Here is a 22761-nt window from a genome sequence, read left to right as displayed (position 1 = left end):
GTCTGCATATAAAATGTGGTACGTGAGTGGTAGAAGAGCTAACATGCATTTAAGAGCATTGGGCTCTGAACTGCGCGCTTTGGCCACACATGGTTTTAATCCATGTAAATGCACACTGAATGGGCTATTGCTGCAGTCCCATTTGGCAGATGAAAAGAGCTAGGGTGTAGAGGGCATATACCATTTGTCCAAGGGTACAGCATGACTAAGTAGCTCAGCCAGTGTATGAATGAGCACGGCCAGCATAGCACCCGTATTTATAATCAATTTAAAAACAAAGGAGACAGTGGAAAATGCAAAGGAAAAGGGAAGCTATGCACAACCAGACTTAGTGCTGTAGCTGAGCCTTGAGCGTGCCTAAGGGCTTGAACCAAACAGGACAGAGGGAGCAAGGACACCCCACATTTTGAAGAACAAAGTGGTGTAGCAACGCTACACAGACGAGCTTGAAATGGAGTTGAGGGAAGGATGCAGAGGAAAAGAGGCAGATTCTAGTGATTCTACAGAGCTTTCCTTTGTCTTCAGAATCCTCTCAAGGGTCATGTGTAATGGACTTCTATTTCAGTGACCGCTTAACACGTTAGAAGGGAGCCTTCCATGCTCTCTAGCCCTGAGGGAGGCCCAGCCTGGCCCATTTGCCCACTCTCTGCAGAAAGGAAAGTGTCTCTCTCCACACTCTTGGAATTGCTAATGGCTGCTGATTCCTGGCTTAGATAGGTTGAAAATCCACTCCTAGTTCTGTTTCTCTGGCAACATTTCTGTAACCCAGATGAATTGTGCTGATACTAAAACATAAAATTAGGGACTTGTGTTTTCCCCAGTGATTTGAGTTTGTGAAGACCTGGTAAATCATACTGAAATAATCCCATGAGAAGCCTGGAAGTTTTTCACCTCTCTAGTCTGGAACACTGATTTCCCTTTAGCAAGGTCAGTGTATTTGGGGTGAAAATGTACAAACTATCTGAAAGATTATTGGAGATGATTCACCTGCAGAGAAACCACATGAACTAGAGGCCTGTAATTGACCATTTGATCTTATTTATCATCTACATGGGATACAATACTTTGTGAGAGGCTCACTGCAACCTAAATTGCAAAAAAATATAAAATTTGGTAATATTAAGTGTTGGTGAAGTTGTGCGTGAAACAAGTACTGTCAGCACAGGTAAGAAGGAGTAATTTGGTAATGGCACATCAAAGGGCAGTCACTTGGATCTAGTAAATAAAACATGTATTTCCCCTTCTTAGTGTCTACTCTTTTGGAAAAAAAAATTCAAAAACATTCTACATGTCCCTTCAGCCATACTCTGGAATTTGAGACAGTGTCTAAAATCAGTGAGTTAGCCTTATATACACTGATATATACACTGATGAGTTTAAACTTCATAAAAGTATTATTGAGAGAAGAAGGGCAAGCTGTATATAGATACATTTAATAACTTTTATGTAAACTGAAACAAAACAAAATATACTTACAAAGATATATATGCACATATATTTCCTTTGCAATAGCAATGTGTTAATCTTTTACATGTGTTTTACTTATATGACTAAAAAGTAATAAATTAAATTGAGACCTAGAAATAAACCAGCATCAATAGATTGCAAGAACAAAAATTTGTCCTTATTCTACCTGAACTATGAATAATTACACAGTTACTTCTCTGACCATCTCATTTCTCCTATAAAATGAGGGTGTGGAATATAATCATGGATAACCTAATTACATTTATTAAATAATTGTCAGTATTTTGTATTTTATTTTCCACATATGCTAAATGCCATTCATAATTGCTAATCAGGAGCTAATCAGTATTACTGTGATTTGAAATAATTCCCACTCGAATCAGAGAAGTATACTAAACCTTTTTTAATGATTTTTTTTTTAAATGTGGAACCAGCTAGGGATACATTTTGAGACCTGTAGAAATCTTAGGAAATGCTACTGGGAATCACTGAACTAACCTTAAGGCCCTTCCTGGCTCTATTACTTTAATTTAGTACTGAGCACAGCACGTAGAGCACTGGTTTCATGGATACTTGCTAAGGGATGAAAGAATGTATAAGTTGAATTTTTGCAAAAATGGATACAAAATGTATGACTGTATATGTGTACAAGACAGTAAGGTATAAAGAGTATAAAATTTCTTCAACACCTGAAAAGAAATGAATAGTTTTCTAAAGGAAAATAAGTCAATTCAGTAGCTATAGAGAAGGTATATGATCAAATTAAACATCTATCAAAATTGAAAACAAAAAAAATAGAAGAATTTATTTTTCTTTCCATAGCAAGTAATATGATCTCAAATTCTCTAGTCCTATAAATACTTGACTCTAACCATATCAAGAGGGAAAACATCATGATTATTTTTCTATCTGGAAGTTCTGTTTGAATGACTAAAATAAGATGAGAAAAATTATATCAACATATTGGAAAGGAAAGAGAATACAATTATTGATATCTGTGAATAATAGATTTCTTTACCTGGAAAGATAAAAGAAAGCCTCCAAAAATTATTATTATTAATAAAAGTATTCAGTAAAGCATCTAAATAAAAATTAAAATTTTAAGTTACATTAATTATAGAGTATAACTAAGATACTAAAAAGTCATATGAATGACTAAGAAGTATTTATATCATAGAACACTAGTGCAGAATTCTTTTGAAACAAAAATAAAACTTACATAAATGAAGACATTTCATATTATATATATATGAAGCTTGGACATTTTAAAAAATCATCAACACTTAGTAAATTTAATTTGAATTAATCTCCCTCTCATTTTTTTCCCAAATTTAACAGAATTATCTTAAGGTTCATCTTGAACAACAACAACAAAAATTATATAAACATGCTAACATAAAAAAATAAGAGGGCAGAAATCAGTCTATCAGATGCAAACTACATGGTAAAGTTTCAATAACTAAAAGAACATTGTGGTGTAATAATGGAACATCTTATGCAGACAAGATCCTTCAGGGAATAAGTACATAAGCCCTGGCCCACATAGCATCCCAGATGATGGGGAACATCTCTTCCTTACCACATGCTGTTTGTTGTGTTGGACCACTCTTTTCCCCTGGCCCTTTGGACCTGATTGAAGTCTGTCCATCCACTAGCTTGGGTTTTTCTTTGACTCCTCTGTCTCTCCCCATTGGTCCTGCAACAACCGCATAAACTATCAGTAACTGCAGCCTAGACTTGCAGAACAGAATAAAAGGATTTAACATTCCACACCCCAGATGTGAAGAGGTCTCGACAGTACCTTGGATCAAGGGCTAAGTAGTTTCTGCCTATGATCAAAAGCACACACCTGAGAGAAATAGTCTGTACTGTGACTGAGAGAATTAGAGCCCGAGATGATCTGAGTATGCTGGGGTATTGGGTTGGATTAAATGACATGAAATATATCTGGTTTACGTGTTAAGTTCCTACAAGTTGGAATCTGTGAGTTCACTGATGTACTGCATCAAGTCATCCATTATTGAGTGTTAGGCAGCATGGCTAAGCAGTGAGGAACCAAACTGGAACCACAGGACCCATCCCATTCTTCTTGACTGTGTACCTGCCATGCTCCCTTCTTGCTGACACTGCCACAAACCAAGCTTATTCAATCCAAAGCCGTGCCCATCTCAGGCTTCTGCTGCTGTCAGTCCCCGGGCCTACACCTCTCCAGGTGCATATCTTCATGTGGCCTTGTTAACTCAAAGCCTAACTCCATCACCACCTCACCTCTGCATTGCAGCCTTCTACACTGGTAGAGCTCAACTAGCCTTCCCTTGCCACCGCATCTGTCCTTTCTGTGATTTCCTACCAGCGCCTAGCACAACATCTGGCCCATACCCATACAAGGTACTTACCATTCATATATGAAATGACTGAAACTTTGAAAGAGCAAAAGAGCTAATTGGAGAGAAGATGTTTAAATCAAATTGCTTTTGTTGAAAAAATAAGGTAAAAGTAAATTAAATAAAAATTGTATCCATTTAGAGAAGTAAAGTTAATTTGATTTGCTTTCACTTTACGAAGAGCAACAGAATCAGCCTTCAACCACTATCACCCCATCAAAGTTTGATCACATTTTATTTGCATTCTTTTGACTATTTATCACAGCTATTTACCATAAATAAAATCGTCAGTATTGTTTTTGTCACTCCTATGATAACTTTCATTTACATGTTAGCATAATGCATTCATTGATTTCTAAATACAGATAAGTCTAAAGTTTAATGAATCTTTGTGTGTATTGTGTACCTTAGTAATGGAATTTCCATGGGGATTTCTGAAGCACAGCACTGTTATCAGAACTATATAAACTACTCAGATTCAGACAGCCAATTTTTCTATTATCATGTTTAGAAAACATTTTTAACCATAGAATAATTATTTTGATATAATTAATTTTGCCTAATTGAAGACACTAATGTGTGGCTGCATAGTTCTCTCTTCAGAGTTGGAAAGAAAGTCATTAGCTAAATAATGTTCCAGTGTTGAGTAGTATTAATATGCTGTTAGTTACAACTCTTCTTGGGCCCAATTTAGGACCGAAAAGGTCCTTCATTAATTTAATTTAATTAGATTCTTAACCTTTCTTTCTTATTTTTCTCTTTTGGAAGTGAATTGTCTTTAAAACATAGAAGCTGCAGCCATTTAAAATTGTAAATGATGGCCCCAAGTCAAAAGGTCTGACATTAGCAAAAGTGTTTCAAGGGACTTGAGGAACATCAGAGCATTTAAGATCTGAACTTTAAGAATTGCAGTTCAGTTAGAGTACTTACCAAGAGCTTAGAGTCACACCTAACAGACTGCAGGAAATTAGAGGTTCACAACATAAGTAGTAATTGCTACATTGATTTTTCCCAAAATATTTGCATATGTGTGTTTCACTGCAACTTTATGACATTTATATTTTAATCTTTTTATTATTTTAATTTGTACTTTGATCACAAGTTTGGATATTTTCCTATGTAGTTATATTCTAAATATAATTTTTCATGAGTTTAAGAAGAGCATTTCATAATTATAGAGACTGAATGCTCTGAACGGGAGACTTTCTGCTTTAGGGAGGCTACACACTAATTTCCATCTCCTCATTGAGTATCTAAGTACAGCTGGGTTTCTAATTGGAGAAAATTCAGCTAATAATCTACAGGTATCCTGTAGCTATTCTAATATATACAGAGAAGCCCTACAGAAAGATACCAGCGAGATCCTGCCTCCACACACCATCAGCCTACCATCTTCCATAGTGACAGCCAGGGACTGGATGGCTGAGAGCACCAATGAAAACCTTCCTGAGGAACTTGGCTGCAGGTCTCAATGTCTAAATTGCTTATACTTTTAGCCATTCCTGGACTAATTACATTTACCTGCGAGGTGGAATTTACACAAATACTCTTTATAAACTTTTAAACTCCTGAATAATTCAATCTATGTTTTTCTTTTTCTCTTTCATGACCACATAGATAAATAATATATAATATATTCGTCTTACATAACAGAAAATTGTCTGCACTATCTGGGTCTCCATACTTCACAGCATTTGAGACTTTGACTTCATTGTAGTAGAGAAACAGATTCTCTTTTATAATCTACTAAAATCTTTATCTCATTTCAAGAATATTTTAAGATAAAATCCTTTTCATGGATTTACAATGTAGATTTATGTATATCTACAGTGTTTAAATCATTTAATTCTAGAGATTGCAGCATTAAGGTGTGAGTTTAGCATATACTAGATGCAATATTGGTGTAGCTGATGAATTAGGAAATCACTGAATCCAAATCAGAAATGTTTCCAGATTTAAAGTTGTTTATGTTAGACTATTCCATGTACCTGCGTGGTTTACTACATTAAAAAATGCATTAGTGCTCTCAGTGCTTCACATATAATAAAATTATACGCTGAATTCAGGATTCAGAAGATATAAGTGAAAAGCTGAAATTCACAAAGCTATTTTTTAAATATTATCAATTATCACATTATGTTACAGACACTTAGATATTACTTGATTCTCCAGACAGAAATTACCTTGAAAGACAAAAATCTGTCTATGTGCTTTCATCACCTACCAAGGAGCTTTACAACTACTCCAGGCTTGGTAAACGTTTATAGAAGAAGTCAGTGGATGCACAATAGACAGATTTTCTCACCCCATGGCATTTTCCTTCAGTTCTCTGTCCCATTCACAGCAAATGAGTTATATATCACACTGTATTTGTGTGTGTGTCTGTGTGTGTGCACACAGCGTGCGTCAGTTATATTTTTACTGTCCCCTTTGCAGAACAGAAGCTCTTGGCTAGTCTAGTGGCAGGCAGGATAATGGCCCCCAAAGGTATCCAGGTCCTAATTCCTAGCACCTGTGGATTCTGGCTCACCTGCCCAAAGAGTCTTTTATATCTGACTAAGTTATGGCTGTTCAGATAGAAAGATTATCCTGGATTGTGTGGGTGGTGCCAGTATAGGCACAAGGGTCCGGCAGTGGGAGAAAGGGGCAGAAAAGAAGTGTGAAAGATGCCCTGGTCTCCACTTGCTGGGGCTAAGTCACTGATGGGGAAAACGGCCACATTCAATAAACTTGAGCAGCATCCAAATTCTGGAAAAAAAGAAAACTGCTTCTTCCCTAGGGCCTCCAGAAAGAAATTTGGCCCTGCTGATACCTTGATATTAGCCTAACAATATCTATGTCTGATTGTTGAAAGTAGAAGATAACACATTTGTGTTGTTGTAAGCCACTAAGTTTGTGGTAATTTCTTACAGCAGTGGTAGAGAACTACTGCAATCCCCAACCCTCCTTTTTATCTTCTACAGCTTCTAACACAGGGTGTTGTACAGAGTCTCAGATATCTCTTGCAGTTCATCGTTTTTATCATTTGTCTTAATTGTGTGTCCTTGTTTACTATCCTATTCTGAGTTGGAACAAGATAGCATTAATCAAACTTCCTTTATATGGAAGTGGCTGAAACCTAACACAAACAGCTGAATAGATACATCTGCCCTAAGATATACCTCCAGGGTGTGAGGTTGGCTTCATTCCCAGTTGAGACGAAGGCCCAAGTCAGTCCAAAGACTCACTCTGCTTGGCCTTCTGTCTGTGTGTAGGCTTTTATTGGTAAAACTACTTTTCTTTCAGGGAGGGATTCTGAAAAGACAAACATTTATTTACTTACAATTCTACAATTTTGGCGAAGCGTTTCAGGGACAGCTTCTCTCTGCTTCCAAAGACACCAGCCTAAGGCAGCTCATTTGGAACTCAAGAACTCCCTTACAAGATGGCTTCCCTTGAGAAAGTTAGTGCTAGATGTTAATCAAAAGCTCAGTTGAGGATGTTGGCTGGAAGACCTTCTTCTGCTCCATGTGACCTCTCCATGCAACTCTTCTCACAATTTGGCCATCTTAGAATAGTTGGATTTTGCACATAGGAGCTGACTTTTTTCCAAACAAAAAGTGGAAGCTTCCAGGATTTTTTTAAGGTACAACTCAGAACTGGCACTGTGTGGTTATGTTACATTTCTGTGTGTGTGTGTGTGTGTGTGTGTGTGTGTGTGTGTGTAACCAGGGCTTGAACTCAAGACCTTGCGCTTGCCAGGCAGGCGCTGGTGCCACTGAGGTAAATCTCTGGCCACTATGCTACATTCTATTAATGGAAGCAGATTGAGAAGCCAGCCAGACTTCAGAAGAGGAGACTATGCAAACAGGCATGAATATCACTGTCATGGTTCACTGGGGCCTCCAGAGTAGCGGCCTACCTCATGGGATAATGATGGAGCTTTGTGATTAATGGTCCAGATCAGACCATGGGGAAAGAGGTAGGGCATTCTCACAAAGGAAACAGGACTGAAAACAAGCCTCTAGTATGCATTACAATCTTTTCCTAGAGTGCCAGAAATTCTTCAATGAAGCAAAGTTGTGTTTCCTTCTAAGAGCATTTACTATCTTGTACATTTTCTGGAGTTAGAGAAGTAATTAAAATTTAAGTATAAAGTTAAGAAATCTCAAACTTTATTACAATTCACCTTCTCTTATACTATGAATAAGGATGATGATAATGTATGGGAAACAGTATTATAAAATAATTAAAGTGTGCAGGATTTGTGATGAATAAACCATAATGTGATTGATCCAGTGGTGATTACTTACTATAAACTTTTATATGAGGATTTTTAGATGTTGCAGTGAAATATTTTCACCCTTCAACTACATTTTTATGGTTTGTATTTGTTCTTAACAGTACAGATCCCAAATTGTTAAATTACTTGAGCTGATTTAAAGTAATTAGCTTTAAGTTCGAATATTTGAAATGCATTCAATTAATTTTATCTGTTTAGTGAAGTGCAATAAGGTTTTTAGCATAACAAAGTTTCCTTTTATAATATTAGCCATGCATATGTTTAAGGATATGGTGTACTCAGATTACTCTCATTTGAATTTTATATTCAGAGAATGAACATGCAGCATTGGGGATTAGGGCAGTATTTGGGAAATGTATGTATAAGGATTATTTGGGAAGGAAGAACTGAAGTTCCTGGAATGGTTAGCACACACTTGTTGACTGATTTTCCCCACAGCAAATACGAAGCAATAAGAACTATATACATTATTCGGAGACTAATCATCTCCATCAGGGTTCTTTAAAGATCACTCCAGAACACAGTTTGGAAGGGTATTCTTCTTGTACTTATTTTTTCCAAGTTCATGTACAAAAGAGCTCTAGATCCATATGGAATGGATTAGTGCTGATTCTTTTTAGATGAAATTATGTATTTTAAAGCATCCAAGTGATAATTGGGTGACTTTTCTAGCTAGAGCCCTCTTAGGTAGTTTATCTTAAATATTACCTTTGTCTTTTGGGGGTTGTATTATATAGTGAGTGTAAGATATTTATTAAACCTTGTATTGCTTGAGAATGCTTTTAGGACTTTGCCTTAAAATCTGCACATAGGCAAGATTCCTGATATTATGAATTGGGATCACCAGTGTAAGAGGATTTCAGATCAGGGCTGAGACCAGGGCTTGTCACAGGTTTTGTAGGTGTCATATATCAGAATGATTCAGCTACTCACACGATTGCTCAACCTGAAATGGGGCAGCACTGACCACATGGAATCAGAGACCAATTTAGATCAAGCGGAAGGTATCAAGTTCTCTCAAAGTCGACCTTTTAGTCTAGAGAGATATTTTATCCAGTTCCAAAGCAGATGGAAAGATCAGCATTTACATAGTTATGGATCTCTTTATATAAGGAGATGCAGTTTACACTGCTGAAAGATTTCCATTCTTTACAACAGTTTGACACTCAGTGTTGGAAAGACAAAGTGTTTTGGTATTTACGATATGGAGTTAAAAACTCCAAACACCTACTTTTAAGTCAAATGACCGAAACATGCACAAAATCATCTTTATCATAATAACATTTTTAGGTCTCAGTTCTGTGGTTTTTCAGGTCACAGTCTTGTACACTTGGGATTATTCTGGAGATTTGGTGAGAAAATGCCAAAATGCATCACAAATTATAAAACATATGGTATTAAAATTTATATTGCTACTACTGATAATAAAAATAAAACATAACTGGGTAATTGGCTTATAAACAACACATTTAAAACTCTAAGTAGGTTGTATATGTCATTTTTTATAAAATCATATTTGCTAAAAAGTATATACAAGGTCCAGAGTGGTAAATGCATCCCTCCTCCATTCTTTTAACGTAGTAGCTCTTATTTTATTGGCTTTTAGTGGACACAAAACCTAGAGAGATAACTGTCCATATTTTTCTTAAATAGTTGGGTCAGAAGGGTCTGTTTGTTTAGAAGCAGAAATTGCCTTCTGGCTTGGTTTCTGGAGATGATTTGTATCCAGCCACCGAAGGTCTGGTGATGCGGTGGGGTGAGTGGATCTGCTTGAATATTTTCCTAATGGTTTGCTTCTCTGTGTTTCTCTCCCAGCTATTGGCAGGACCCTCATCCCTCGTTACTTCAGCACTGTGTTTGAAGGAGGGGTGACTGACCTGTATTACATTCTCAAGCACTCAAAAGAGTCCTACCACAACTCCTCCATCACAGTGGACTGCGACCAGTGCGCCATGGTCACCCAACACGGGAAGCCCATGTTCACCAAGGTACGGGCCAGGTTTGGGTACACTCCTGGGTTACCTCTGGGTGAATTAAAAAACACTAATGGTGGTCTTGTTCTGGAACTTGGAACTGGTGTCTCATGTCTCAGACACTGCCAGCTCTGTGAGAGGATCTATGTGTGTGTGACTAGGTTAGACTTTTCTGGCACTCAACAGATGATCCCTTCCCATGTAGAAAAATTAGTAAGAATAAGTATTTAGTTGTATAATCTGGCAAACATAATCTTAAATTGCATTTATTTATTTAATCAGTTATTTTTGGTAGCGCTGGGGATTAAACCTAGGACCTTATACATGCTAAGCACACATTCTGCCTCTGAGGTACCCCATCTATTCCACAAAAGTTTATTTTAATGAACACTAGTTCACTGCACTTGGACTAAGACTCAGCGTGAAACTAACTTGAGATATTAATGACAGCAGCTATCTCCTTTGGTACGAAACAAAAGTGAAGATCTCTTCTTTATAGTTGAAATACACTGAATTATCAGAGTTAATTACCAAGGCCCAATAAACTAAAATGTTTCTTATTTATTAATTGATGTTGTTGGTGCAGCTTAATTCCCCTTGCTGCCAATACCACTGATGCTATGATTTTGAGGGTTTAAATTTGGGACGAAATAAGGTTCTTTTTTTCCCTGTTGTTTTAACATTTGGACAGAGGAAAGTTGTAGTCTAGAAACAAGCTTCATGTTGAGGGCAGACGTCCATGCTGTGACAGTTTCTCTGTGTGGAAAGAAATGTCTATCTCAGTGATGGTTTCATCTGTCCATGTCTTACTTTCTGGCAGCGATGTAGAAGAGTTTCATAATTTTGCAAATCACATAGGTGCACAATCTATTCCTTCTTGAAGTGACGAAGTCTTAGTACTGCCAAGAAAGCCTTTTTCTCCTGCATAATTATTACTCTTCTCTCTCCCCTTCCCCCCTTAATGTAACTTTAATTCTAGAAAAAAAATGTTGCTTCTTTATGCTTTAAGAGGAACAAAAGAATCCATAATTATTAAATAAAGCTTTACCATAATTAAGGAACTACTTTTAACTTTTGTAGCCATTGAAAATAGCCCATTTGTAGCAGCTCTTTTACATATATACTGTTTCTTCCTTTCTCAGGCTAAAACTCTTTCATAAATGAACATAACTGCTCTGAAAGTAGAGTGCTGAACATTCCAGACTTGTTTTAGATAAAAAAGAATCACATTCTTCCAATGAATCGTAAGGTGCTATTTTCATTCCTATCAAAAAGCAAGAAGGTTTTCCTCAGCTGCATTCTGTCTTTTCCTGGAACACTCCCCTCCTGGAGGGCTGAGGCACCGAGGCAGTCACTGGAAAGACGTGGGCACCCACCTGTGCACTGCTCCCTTGGCCCCAGGCATCGGGTATTTGGGCCACCCATCTTGCTCTAGTCCACGGCAGGATATTTGTCAGTCCTGCAATGAATATTTTCATACCGTGCTGAAAACAATCACTTCCTGGGTAATGCGGTTTAGTTGTAGGACTTAGTCCAGATGTTAATTATGCTTCTTTATTTTTAGAAAACTTGATAAGTTCTCCCTCCCTCCCCATTACTCTTCAGTGATTGCTATACTGCCCAAAGACTATCTCCAATTTTTCTTGTGCTCTTATATTAATTAAAAATAATTCATCCTGTGTAATAAAACACTGTGCTACTTACCATAAAACAGTGGGCTAATGTGCTTTCAGTATCACAAAGAAAAAGGGTTTGGAAACGAATGCTTATTTTTTCCGTACCTGGTATTACTTAGCATTTTGTGTTGGCAATTCTAATTTAGACTACCAATAAACTCTCAGTCCCCAAATAGCATTTGACCCAGAGGTTCTGAGTTGCTTTTATGAAAATTTGGTCAACTAGTGAATCAAAAATTAGCCACAGTCCTACTCAACAGTAATATTAAATATTCCTCAGGGGTACAGTGAGTATTTTGCAATTTCCTGATCTCAGAAACATTATAGATTATGGATAAATATGTAATTAGAATTTTAAAACAAACATTATAAAGCCTTTTTTATGTTTTCAATTTTGAATAGAATATAAAAAAATAGAAAACAAAGCTTAATCAGAGCATCAGGCTTTTCAGAATCAAAGACCCCTGGGTTATATTTATACCTGAGGATGTGAACAGTGACAGATACTGAATCTAGGCTATATTTTTATGGATAGTCTTAGATTTTGGAAAGTAAGACAATAATTGCACCCATTACATGACACTTTTATCACCTTTATAAATGTAAGGGTATGTTTTTTCAGCTCTCAGGCATTTATTATGAACTTATTTACCATTGACTTGCACCAACCGGTTTATCCATATAAACACTCACTTGTGTCTTTGATAGTTTGCTTATTATTCTTACTGTAACCTGTATACCACATTGTACTCCAGAATTCCCACTCTTTTCTTGACTCTCACCAAATTACAATGCTAATGGTCACACTACTTGATATGCATTTATATATGCCAGATCTCAAAGTAAAACACAAAAAAATTTATGTAACTGTTAATCTGAAAACACTATTATTCCATGCATGCTGTTCAAGCATAAAGACTAATAAATTTAGATGAACACTTCTACCTAAAAAGCTCATCTTATTTTACGAACATTATATGAGAATCATTGCATTAGACAACTACATGATTAATATTGCTTTGCAATTAGTCAAGAAAGAAAAGGGTTAAAAAGCTACCGGTTAGTTTAAGAAATGTTCTTTTTTAGTTCTCTTGTTCCTGGCCCAGTCTCAAACTAGCACGTGATCTGCTGAATGCCTGCCAGCCTCTTTCTTGTTGATCCTCTGGAGACCATCTGTGCTGGGGGCATTGATTAGAGTGTGTCTGCTGGGATTACATCTTTTCTGTTGCCATGCCAACTAATCAGCTGATTTTGGTTACCACAGAAACAAAATGTCAGAGCTCACAATACGGTAACATGAATTCAGCACAACAGAAAATGTTTTCTTAATTGAGGACCCTTTTGATTTGGATTCCAAGGAAAAGGCAGTTTTTTTTTTTAAAAAAAGGCCGGCTTTAGATAAAAGGTACATTAATTTCATTGATTAAGAAGAATGTACACTATTATTTGGGAGAAGATAGTAGCTCCCCTTTAGAAGCCATGCCCGTTTTTTTTTTACCATTTCTGAACAGAGAATACATATATTTTTTCATACATGCTTCTATTCCATTTCCTGATTGTTGCATTAAAACAAATCACAAAGCCTTTGGTTTCATTTAACTTCCATTATGGGGGCAAGGGACTGCCTAAGATCTGGAATGAAGCTGTGGGTATAATTACTTGGCTAAAATGATCACTAACCAAAATTCTCCCTCGTTCTTTCACTCAAAGAAGTCATTTAATTTTCTTTAAAATGAAAATACAAAACAAAACAAAAACACTTAATGCAGTCATCTCAAATTCAATTCCAAGGATTCCCATCTTGCCCATAGTACAACCTGGATAAAGCTAATTCCTTAAAAAGGAGCCCAAAGCTTGTGGCAGTTTTCCATTTGGTAGACCCATGAAAATATGACTGCAAAGGGAGGTCCTGTATTAGTTCACTTTGTCACAGGGAACGTAGCACACAATTTAACTTGACTTTACAGCTGCCCCAACTGAGTAATCCCTCAGGACTACACCCATGCCTTCCCATTCTACTCCATCGAAATTCTGCTCTGTAGAAGCAAACTACAACTTCCACCCACGTGGAGTTTGTGGTTCATAAACACAAAACAAACAGATTAGATAATAAAAAGCCTGACATTTAGCTGGGCAAGAATTTGATTAAATAACCAAAAATCCTCTTTTTTTAAAAAAAGGATCACAGTATCCAAATTTCCCTGTCCTGTGTTCTCAAGACATTTCACTGTTGATGACTGGCTGTAGCTTTGTCCCTTTTGTGAAAGTTGTCATCACAGTTGGCTTCTATCATGCTGAGACCTCAGGGGGAGACCTTGTGGTTTAATCCCCATGAAACTCTTTTGGAAGTCTTGGTAAATTAATTCCAATGCTGAGGCTGCTTTTGGGGAGTGTTTTGGGGTCTAAGGATAAGTTACCCTTGCTTCTGAGGACACAACTCTCATTACTGAGATACTAGAAACACAGCTCTGAAGATGATTCCACTCAGGAGTTTTGGAGCAGCATGCCCAAATGCCTGAAATTACCCACTGATTCTGCTAATTAGATCTGAGTTAGAGGTCTTCACCCATGTTATCAATAATTATCTTACAGTGTTTCCTAGATCTTTGATAAAGGAAGATGGCAGGTGTTCACAGCATCTCTCTTGAGTAGTGTTCCAATAGCACTCACTAGCAGCTCTCCTGTACTGGATTTGGCTTATTGAAAGAAGGTATAGCTTTCAATCAGAGTATGTAGAACATACCTAACTGCTTTGAAAACATAATTGGAGCTCAATAAATAGTTCTGTTTGGCTGAAATTCCCAACAAGGAAATTGATTATTCATTCATATGTTACAGAAGGTTACATATAAACTGTTAACCAAAAACTCCTCGTGGACTATCCTTTTAGAAGTGTTTATAGCCCCATTCAGTTAATATTTACTTATTTACTTATGAATGTGTTTTTTAAAGCTTCCAAAGTTTTGTATTGCTGTTTTTGGTCTACGAAATTTTTTCTCCAAAAAAAGCTTAATTAGGAGATCAATATGTTAAGAGAGATAGTTATCATTTACTGTCATTCTGCCTGTGCCAGGCACAACACGAATCGATACATTATAGATATAGATTAGATATAATTTCCGTTTATGTATTTTCTCAACAATTCTATATAGGGATATTATTATCCCTATTTAACATCTTAGGAAACTAGAATTTAGTGGCTTAGTTTTTCCAAAGTCCAGGATGAGCACAAAATGAGTAAAGATTCAAATCCAGCGCCTGCTGACATCAGAGCTTTCACCTGCTGTTGCTGACTACTTCCCTGAGGCAAATAGGGGCTGCGGGGGGGCTGTGACTATTCCAAGGCCCAGTGCACTGCCACCACTTCCTGTCACACTTAAAGCGCTCCCAGTGGTGTGCAGTTGCCTAGCATTTTCTTTCACTTCAAAAATCGTCAATGGTGAAAAGAAGAGCAAATAAAATAGGAACTGTGCGCTAAAAATAATATGCATATCAAAGAATGAGAAAAATCCTTCCCTCATAAAAGAAGAGAGCCTCTGAAATCCTATTGTGTTTTATGAATAATATTTTTTCTTAGAAAATAAAAGGCACCAACCCTCCAAGAATGGCCTCGTAGACAAGCAGAATTTGTCACTGTTGATGCGATGAGCTCAGGAATATACTGACTCAATAAGCCTGTTTTTCACATGTCGGTTACTGATATCTCTGACCTGGGTTAAGCATTGCCCTCTGGAATTTCTCTTTAGAAATAGAAACTTCCTCTAGTTGGGTAACTTTATCCTAACTCACACTTAAGCATGCGTGATGCAATAGGATACTATTCAGAATAAGGTACATGAGACTGGAACAAGAGAGTACGCTCCCATAGAAAGGATGGTGAACCTGGAAGGAAAGTAGGGAGGGAGAGAGCACCAATCTTTTGGGGTAAATAGTGTGTGCTAAGAGTGTTTAACCAATGTCCCTCCACATGGGCTCTCTCTCCACATTTACAGATGAAGAAACAGATTTGTAGAGGTTCAGCAGTTATTAGTAGAGTTATAGCATCTCCTGGCTAGGGGTCTGTCTATGGAATCCACCAGTGGATACTTGCACCTGAGTCCCATGGTGACCCCGGTGGGTCACATCTTTGCCAAGAGCCCCTGCTGCCCAATTACAGTAAGGAACGCTGTGTGGAATGGCTGGTGTGGGTTACAAAATGTGGCTACTGTGAACTGCCTAACAAATGAATGTTGTTTGTCACTGCTAGGTGTGTACAGAAGGCAGGCTGATCTTGGAGTTCACCTTCGATGATCTCATGAGAATAAAAACTTGGCACTTTACCATTAGACAGTACAGAGAGCTGGTCCCCAGAAGCATACTAGCCATGCATGTAAGTAACTTAATTTCTATTTTACTTTCTTTTCTTTTCTTTCCCCTCCACTTTACTCAGAGGGAATCTGTGAAAGAACCCCGGTGGTATCCTAACATTTAAGTAATTGATTCTTTCTTCATTATTGAGTTTTTCTCTCATCCACCTTAACCCAGAGTCCTTTTGTCATCTCTTGTTTCTGAGTTTGGTAAATTGTGAGACTATTAATACTTATTATTTTAACTCCAAATTGAGATTACTTCAATAAATTGTTGTACTTTTCTTAAACTGTTCAGTCATTATTAAGTACTGTTCTGCTCCTGCTAATAAACCTTTTAACTGTGTGAGTGGGAAATGAAATAAAAGAGGAAGTGAGAACGGCTTCCAGTTTTGATTAGAACCATCTGTCAGGATGTGGGACTCCTGTACCTTTGGTTCTGTGTCAGCAGGAGTGGGTCCTTCCCTTCCTAACCACAGAGTTGGATTTGGGAATGCAGTGTCTGGGATTTTCTTGGTGTCCTTTAGCCATAATCATATTTATTGAGCACCAGGTAGGTCCAAGCATCAAATCTGATGAATGACACCCTAGAGATCTATTTTAAAGGTAAGTAGGAACTAGTCAACTGTAGTTCATGAAGAAGGACTCAAAAGCTTTGGCTCTAGTCAGTCCCTCCTCTATAAAGCCTGGGTATAGCATCTTTTTGTGAAAAACCCTTTGGAACACACTCAGACTTAATGGGCTGAGGAATAATCAAAAGAGAATAAGTGACAGTAGGCCATTCATGAGTATTCCCTATGCCAGACAATGTGCTAAGTATTTTGTAGACATTGTAACGTCTAATCCTCACAGTCACTCAGTAAGAAGAGTCATTATTATTCCTATTTTAGAAGTGAGGAAACAGATTTAGAGTTCAATAAACGTCCCAATGTTTTTAGCCCTGAAGTGGCAAAACCAAGGCATTGACACAGTTGGTAATGTCACTGAACAATCAACTATGTTCGCACTGAACAACATCCCCATCCTTTTTTTGAGACAGGTCTTGCTAAAGACACTAAGGTGCTCAAACTGGGCTTGAAGTTGCAATCCTCTTGCCTCAGCCACCCAGAGCGCCGGTATTACAAGCATGCACTACAGCCAGCTTCCTCAGCTCTTTTGAAGATGCCAAGGGGTCTACTCTCACTCTCAAAGCAGACTGAAAGGCCATAGAGGGTAGTAGTTTGGAGCCAGGTCCCTTGGTTAACACCACATGAGGCTGTATTCTCGTTCATATATAGCCTTTGGGAAATGACATGACATCTCTGGTTCAGCTCCATACAATAATAGATATAGTAATAAATTGTGCCTAAGGGAATTGGTTTGAAATTGTGTTGTTGTTGTTGTTAATCAGTGACAAAGTTCATTTGAAAAAGTAGAAGTGAAGAGTGAGGGAGATATTGGCTCTGCAGAAGCGAGTTTGGTCTGAGTAAAAGAGGAAGGAGCAGGGTAAAAGAGAACACCCTGGAGAAAGCAGGGCAGGCTGGTGAAGAAAGCCACAATAATCTGGGTTGACAGTTAAGGGTTAATAGCTGTAAAGTTCTTTGAATAACACTTGGAACATGGCCCTCTGCAGTACTGCTGTTCAGTGATGAACAGCAGCAGCACCATTCTTCCATGCAGTGATTAGTGTCCTATCTTCTGCCTAAAGTGTAAGCTCCTTGCCATTGCCCATGACTTGTTCTTCTTTTTTGGCCGAGGGCGTTGAGACAGGGTCTCACTATGTAGTTCAGACTGACCTGTAACTCACTACGTAGCCCAGGCTGTTCTCAAACTCACAGCGATTTTCCTGCCTCAGCCTCCCAAATGCTGGGATTATAGGTGTGTGCCACCACACCCGGCTTGCCCATGACTTCTTGATGCACCTCTTGTAGATACAGCTTTTCCTAGAGAGGCTCAGTAAATGTAGGCTCCATGCCCACCAAGACCCCCTCTCAAGAAACTGACACAAAGTTGATACCCTCTGACTACTTTCTCCCACATTTTGCTTTTTATTTATGCACACAAATCCAATGAATAGTATCACTGTGGGAAAAAAATGTAAGCACAAGGATGGGGGAAAGGGGATGGCAGAAAAGGGGAAGGAAAAAGTATCAAGAAACCACATGTGTATGTACCAGTTTTTCATGATGAATCTGTTCGTTAAGGATTACAACAATTTAAAAAATCTAACAGTCAAAAAGGTAAGAATAGAACAACATAAATTTGCTATATCTGTATAATTTAGACCAGGGGTGGCCCACCTGTGGCATGCATGCCACAGTGGGGTCTTTATATCATTGAAAGCTCTTAAAGGTTCTCCATCACTCACCTAGACACTCATGAATGCGGGTGTGGAGACCAGGATATTTACCTACATCTCCCTCTCTGTAGTACCAATTTGCTTATACCATCAGAGAAAGAAAGGAAGACAGAGGGAGCATGGACCAAGAGACGCTGTTAAAGTGGAATAGAAAAAGAATTTTCATTTTTCGTTTAGCAAAGATGACATTTGGGGAGGCCCATGGTACTTTACACCCAGTGTTAAAATGCAGCTGACATTTTGAGATAAGTGATACTTACGTTACAATGAAAATTGTCTGTTCCTAGCCTCAGCTTAATGAGGAGGAGAAAATCTCTCTCTCCCTCTCTCTCTCCCTGCCCCCCCATAGATTTATGGTATTGCAAAATAATCATGGATCGTGGTAGTTGCAAAATTTTCAAATACAATCCTCATCTCTGAGCTGTAAGAAGCAGCACCAATGTCACAGCAGGAGACAAAGGCTTGGCTTTGCCCCACGCAGAGGCGCCTCCTCCCCTGGTGAGGACCCTGTCCCTGAAGCTCTCCTGCAAGTCTCAGTGACTTTTACCCTGCAGACGCAGCATCAGGGACTCTCACAAAAATAATAGTATCATTTCTATCTAGGATCAAATGCACATCTGAGGCGGTTTGGATTTCCCATATCTTGCACAGTTGATCCAAAAATGTCCTTGAATGCTATATGCAAGAGTCTTCAAAATGTAAATTAAATTATCTCCAGCAATCTGTCCCTCCAAGAGAAATCGACAGTATCAAGATTGCATTTCTCAGCAGCGGTAGCACAGTCTAAGGTTTTGGTGGGACCATCTCATAGGGATAAAAAATATGACTTTTTTTTTCATATTTAGGCACAAGATCCTCAGGTCCTGGATCAGCTGTCTAAAAACATCACCAGGATGGGTCTAACCAACTTCACCCTCAACTACCTCAGGGTAAGACTAACTGAATCATTATATTTCCTGTTAGGGTTTGAGAAATATCTCAGAGGTCTTTATGCATCTTGAATCAGAGTTAAAATGAGGTTTAACATAGCACAATTTGTATGCTTTGTACGTGTGTGTGTGTGTGTGTGTGTGTGTGTGTTTTCAGGGTAGAATGGGGTTTAATTAACAGAGCATCAAATCTAGAATTTATCAGGGTTCAGCTTACTCTGTACATCTGCGTGACTCTTGGAATTAATTATTCAAAGGCTAGCAAAGTCTCTGCTTCATAAAATGCTTTGGTGCTTTTTGCCGCTGGCTGTGTCAGGTTTCTATCACGCCGTCGTTGAACACCCAGCCTCTGTGTGTGCACCTGGGGGCCCATCCTTCCCAGAGAATCAGTGTGGCACCTGAGAGAGCAGCTATGGCTGCGCTGTGTCCTTCAGAAATGTCACCTGTGGCTGTCATGCAGACGTTTATTTATAAGACATTGTTGGGATTCTTTGAGTAGTGCAGGCTTTTCTGGTTTGGACATAAATTCAGTTATTTTTAAAGATTAAGCATTTTAGCAAAAATTCCCTGCCTATGCAATACCCATCGCCTATGTATTTGGCCTACAGGGGCACATGTGAGGGTTACATATCTCACACAGGTTTGTGCGGTGGAATTCAGGAGTGTAGCTGCAGGTGAAGGGTATGGTTTCATTTACAAAGCCTGCATTGTCCTCCAGAGTCCAGGGGAAGGTGGTAGCTCCGCCTCCTCTGCCTCTGAGATGTTGAGTTTCTTCAGTGTACAGCAGGTCTCTCCCCCAGGGTCACTGACCCCATCACAAAGTACATTCTGTCGCTTCTGGATTCTTAAGTGCGATCTGGGTCTGTGCATCTTGTTTTGTATTCACTATCATCCTCTACGTCCAACTACTTTGCATCTGTTGAAATGTGGAAATGCTCTGGATAGGTTTAGGCTTCTGTGAATTAGGAGTGATTTGGTGGCTGGTTGAACAAGAGATGAAGGGAAAGGGAGGGAAGAGGGTGAAAGAAAAAGAACTGAGCGGGGGAAGTGATGTAAATAGAGCTTTTGCAAATGAGAGAGCAAGGAGGGAAGGGAGGAGTAGGGAATTGAAAAACAAAGAATTCAGGTGTGTTATATACATGTACCAACGCTCCCTGATAACTGTAATCATTATATACTGCAAACATACACTAATAAACATTTTCAAAAGAAGAATGATTTGGGCGGAGTCTTCCAAGTCATTCACATATTACTAAACACTGAAGATGCAAATACAAAAGCGGAGATGCTTTCCACCATCAAGAAAACCACTCCTATGCAAATAAGAGGCCTGGATCCCTCCCTGCCTGATCTTAGCCACTCCAGGATACCTCCAGCTCTTCTTCAAAAAGGAAGCAGTGTGACCTGAGGAGGTAGAGGTGAAGGGACCCATGCTGCCTGTCTTGCTGCACGCATGTTGGAGAATGGCCGTTTGATAGCCAGGGAGGACACTGAAGCGAGTTGTCCTAGTCCACTCGGGGTGGAGGGTAGGAAAGTGATGGCAGGGAGAGGGGCATGCTGGTCACCAGCCCAGCCACGTCCCCCTCCAGCTGGCACAGGCTAAAATGAGAGAGTCAGGTACTTCTTATCTGTCTCATTTCTTCACTGAGCCATTTCATCCCCTTAATTTTAAGGGGAGCTGAAGGGCAAGGGTCTGTCTTGTATAACTGCTTCAAAGCTGATCTGAGGCTGTTGACCCTGCCCGCTGGAGGAATAAAAATCTCTCACCAACTTGTTTGCATAGCCAACATTCACAGCAAGTTTACAGCCCTGTCCCTCACAGAAACAGGCTGCAGCTGCTATACAAGCAGCACTCCCCAGCCACTTCTTGGATTTTAGTCTAGCAAGGCTTTTACTGTGTTCTGACCTCCCTGTGCTGTGGTGCAGGCCCTTAAAATAAAGGCTCACTTTGGCTTGCTGAGAAAGGAAGAGAGAGGGAGAGGGAGAGAGAGAAGTGGGGAGGAAAGAAGGAAAGAAAAAGAAATCTACTCCTGTGAGGAGAAATTATAGACAGTGGTTGCATTACTTTTTCTGATGCTGGGACAAAACACCCGACACCCAAAATTAAAGGAGGAAAAGGTTATTTGGCTTACAGTTCATAGCCCATAGCCAGCTAGCTCCAAGGCGGGGTATCTTGGCAGAGGAGAAACAGTTTATGGAGGTGCAAGCAACAAGGGAACTTAGCAGATCTTTCTGCCCCTTTTGTCTTATTGCTTAGGGCAGGTAACACTTGCACCATTAATCCTAGTGCCCTTGAGCCTAGTGCTGAACTGTGAATTAATTCCATCATCACACCCTGGATCCAGCCACCTGCCTGACCTATGACCATAGGAAGCTCAGGGAGGGGACAGCTAGACACAAACCATAACAGTGGTAAATACCTGATAGAAATTTCCAGAAGGAATCATGAGAGTATCACACAGAAATTCCTCAGAGGACTCTGTCAGAGAAGGCTTCTTAGGGAAGGTGATGCACAAATTGAGCGCAAACGAATGGAGAAAGTTATACCAGGTGGAGGGAGGCAGGAGACCCTTCCACCAAAGGGAAAGAATGAGCGTGTACTCTGGAAAGGCCAGCTGTTTGCTGGTGCTGAACATGGAGCGAGAGGTCAGGACGGGTGGAAAGGAGAGTTAGGTGGAACCCAGGTCATGAGCCCCTGGCTGACAGGGCCGCTGGGCTCAGGGAGTTCTTTGGCAGTTGAGGAAGCTCTGACAGTCCTTGTGCTGGGGCATGGAGAAGGGTATTCTGTTTGTGGCCTAGGCCCAGAGTGAAATCCAGACCTGACAAAAAGTGGAATCAGCTGCACTCCCCACCGATTCATCGCGACTCCCCTGCCCATTTGACAACTACTAAACAGCCTGCCAGTTCCTACGTGGAGGGAAATTAGCAGTGCCATTCAGTGAGCAATGTGCCTGACCAGGGCAGCTGAGGCCGTGTCCGCCTGCACCTCTGTGCTCTGCCTAGGCATGGGTCCAGGCTAGGGAATGAGGGTCTCGGGGTTACTTTGGGAGCAAGACTCCAGAAGGCTGCTCTACACTGCCAGTGAGCTGGAGAGGTTTATGTGAAAACAGTAACCATGTCCCTTTGCAGGCAGAGGAAAAGGTCCCACAGTGTGTCCTCAGCTGACCCCTGTAGGGTTCTGGGACTTTGGAATGTGTCCCAGACTTGCCAACTGGCCCTCTCAGTGAGGTCTTAAACAGATTCTTCATCTTGTGGCTACATTGAGCATGGATTAACAAATGCTAAATTTCCTTCTTTCTGTCCCCTTCCTACTCCCATGGGCTGGTCTCAATGTTGATTTCTACCCTGTAGTTGAGGCCCGCCGGG

General features: G+C 39.4%; 1 protein-coding gene across 9 annotated transcripts in view; it reads left to right on the top strand.

Moving 5' to 3' along the window:
• The window catches only part of Ldb2 (LIM domain binding 2), a 459105-nt gene that overhangs the window by 366521 nt on the left and 69823 nt on the right, over positions 1–22761 (top strand). For all 9 annotated transcript variants that reach the window (XM_010641881.3, XM_010641888.3, XM_010641883.3 and 6 more), the window contains 3 exons: positions 9949–10121; positions 16029–16151; positions 19312–19395. In XM_010641881.3, the coding sequence (XP_010640183.1) occupies positions 9949–10121; positions 16029–16151; positions 19312–19395 (380 nt within the window). The remainder of the gene's footprint in view (positions 1–9948; positions 10122–16028; positions 16152–19311; positions 19396–22761) is intronic.

Source organism: Fukomys damarensis, unplaced genomic scaffold (genome assembly GCF_012274545.1).
Source record: "Fukomys damarensis isolate Sample0158 unplaced genomic scaffold, DMR_v1.0_HiC HiC_scaffold_35, whole genome shotgun sequence".
NCBI lineage: Eukaryota > Metazoa > Chordata > Mammalia > Rodentia > Bathyergidae > Fukomys > Fukomys damarensis.
This window is presented reverse-complemented; position numbering and strand designations above follow the sequence as displayed.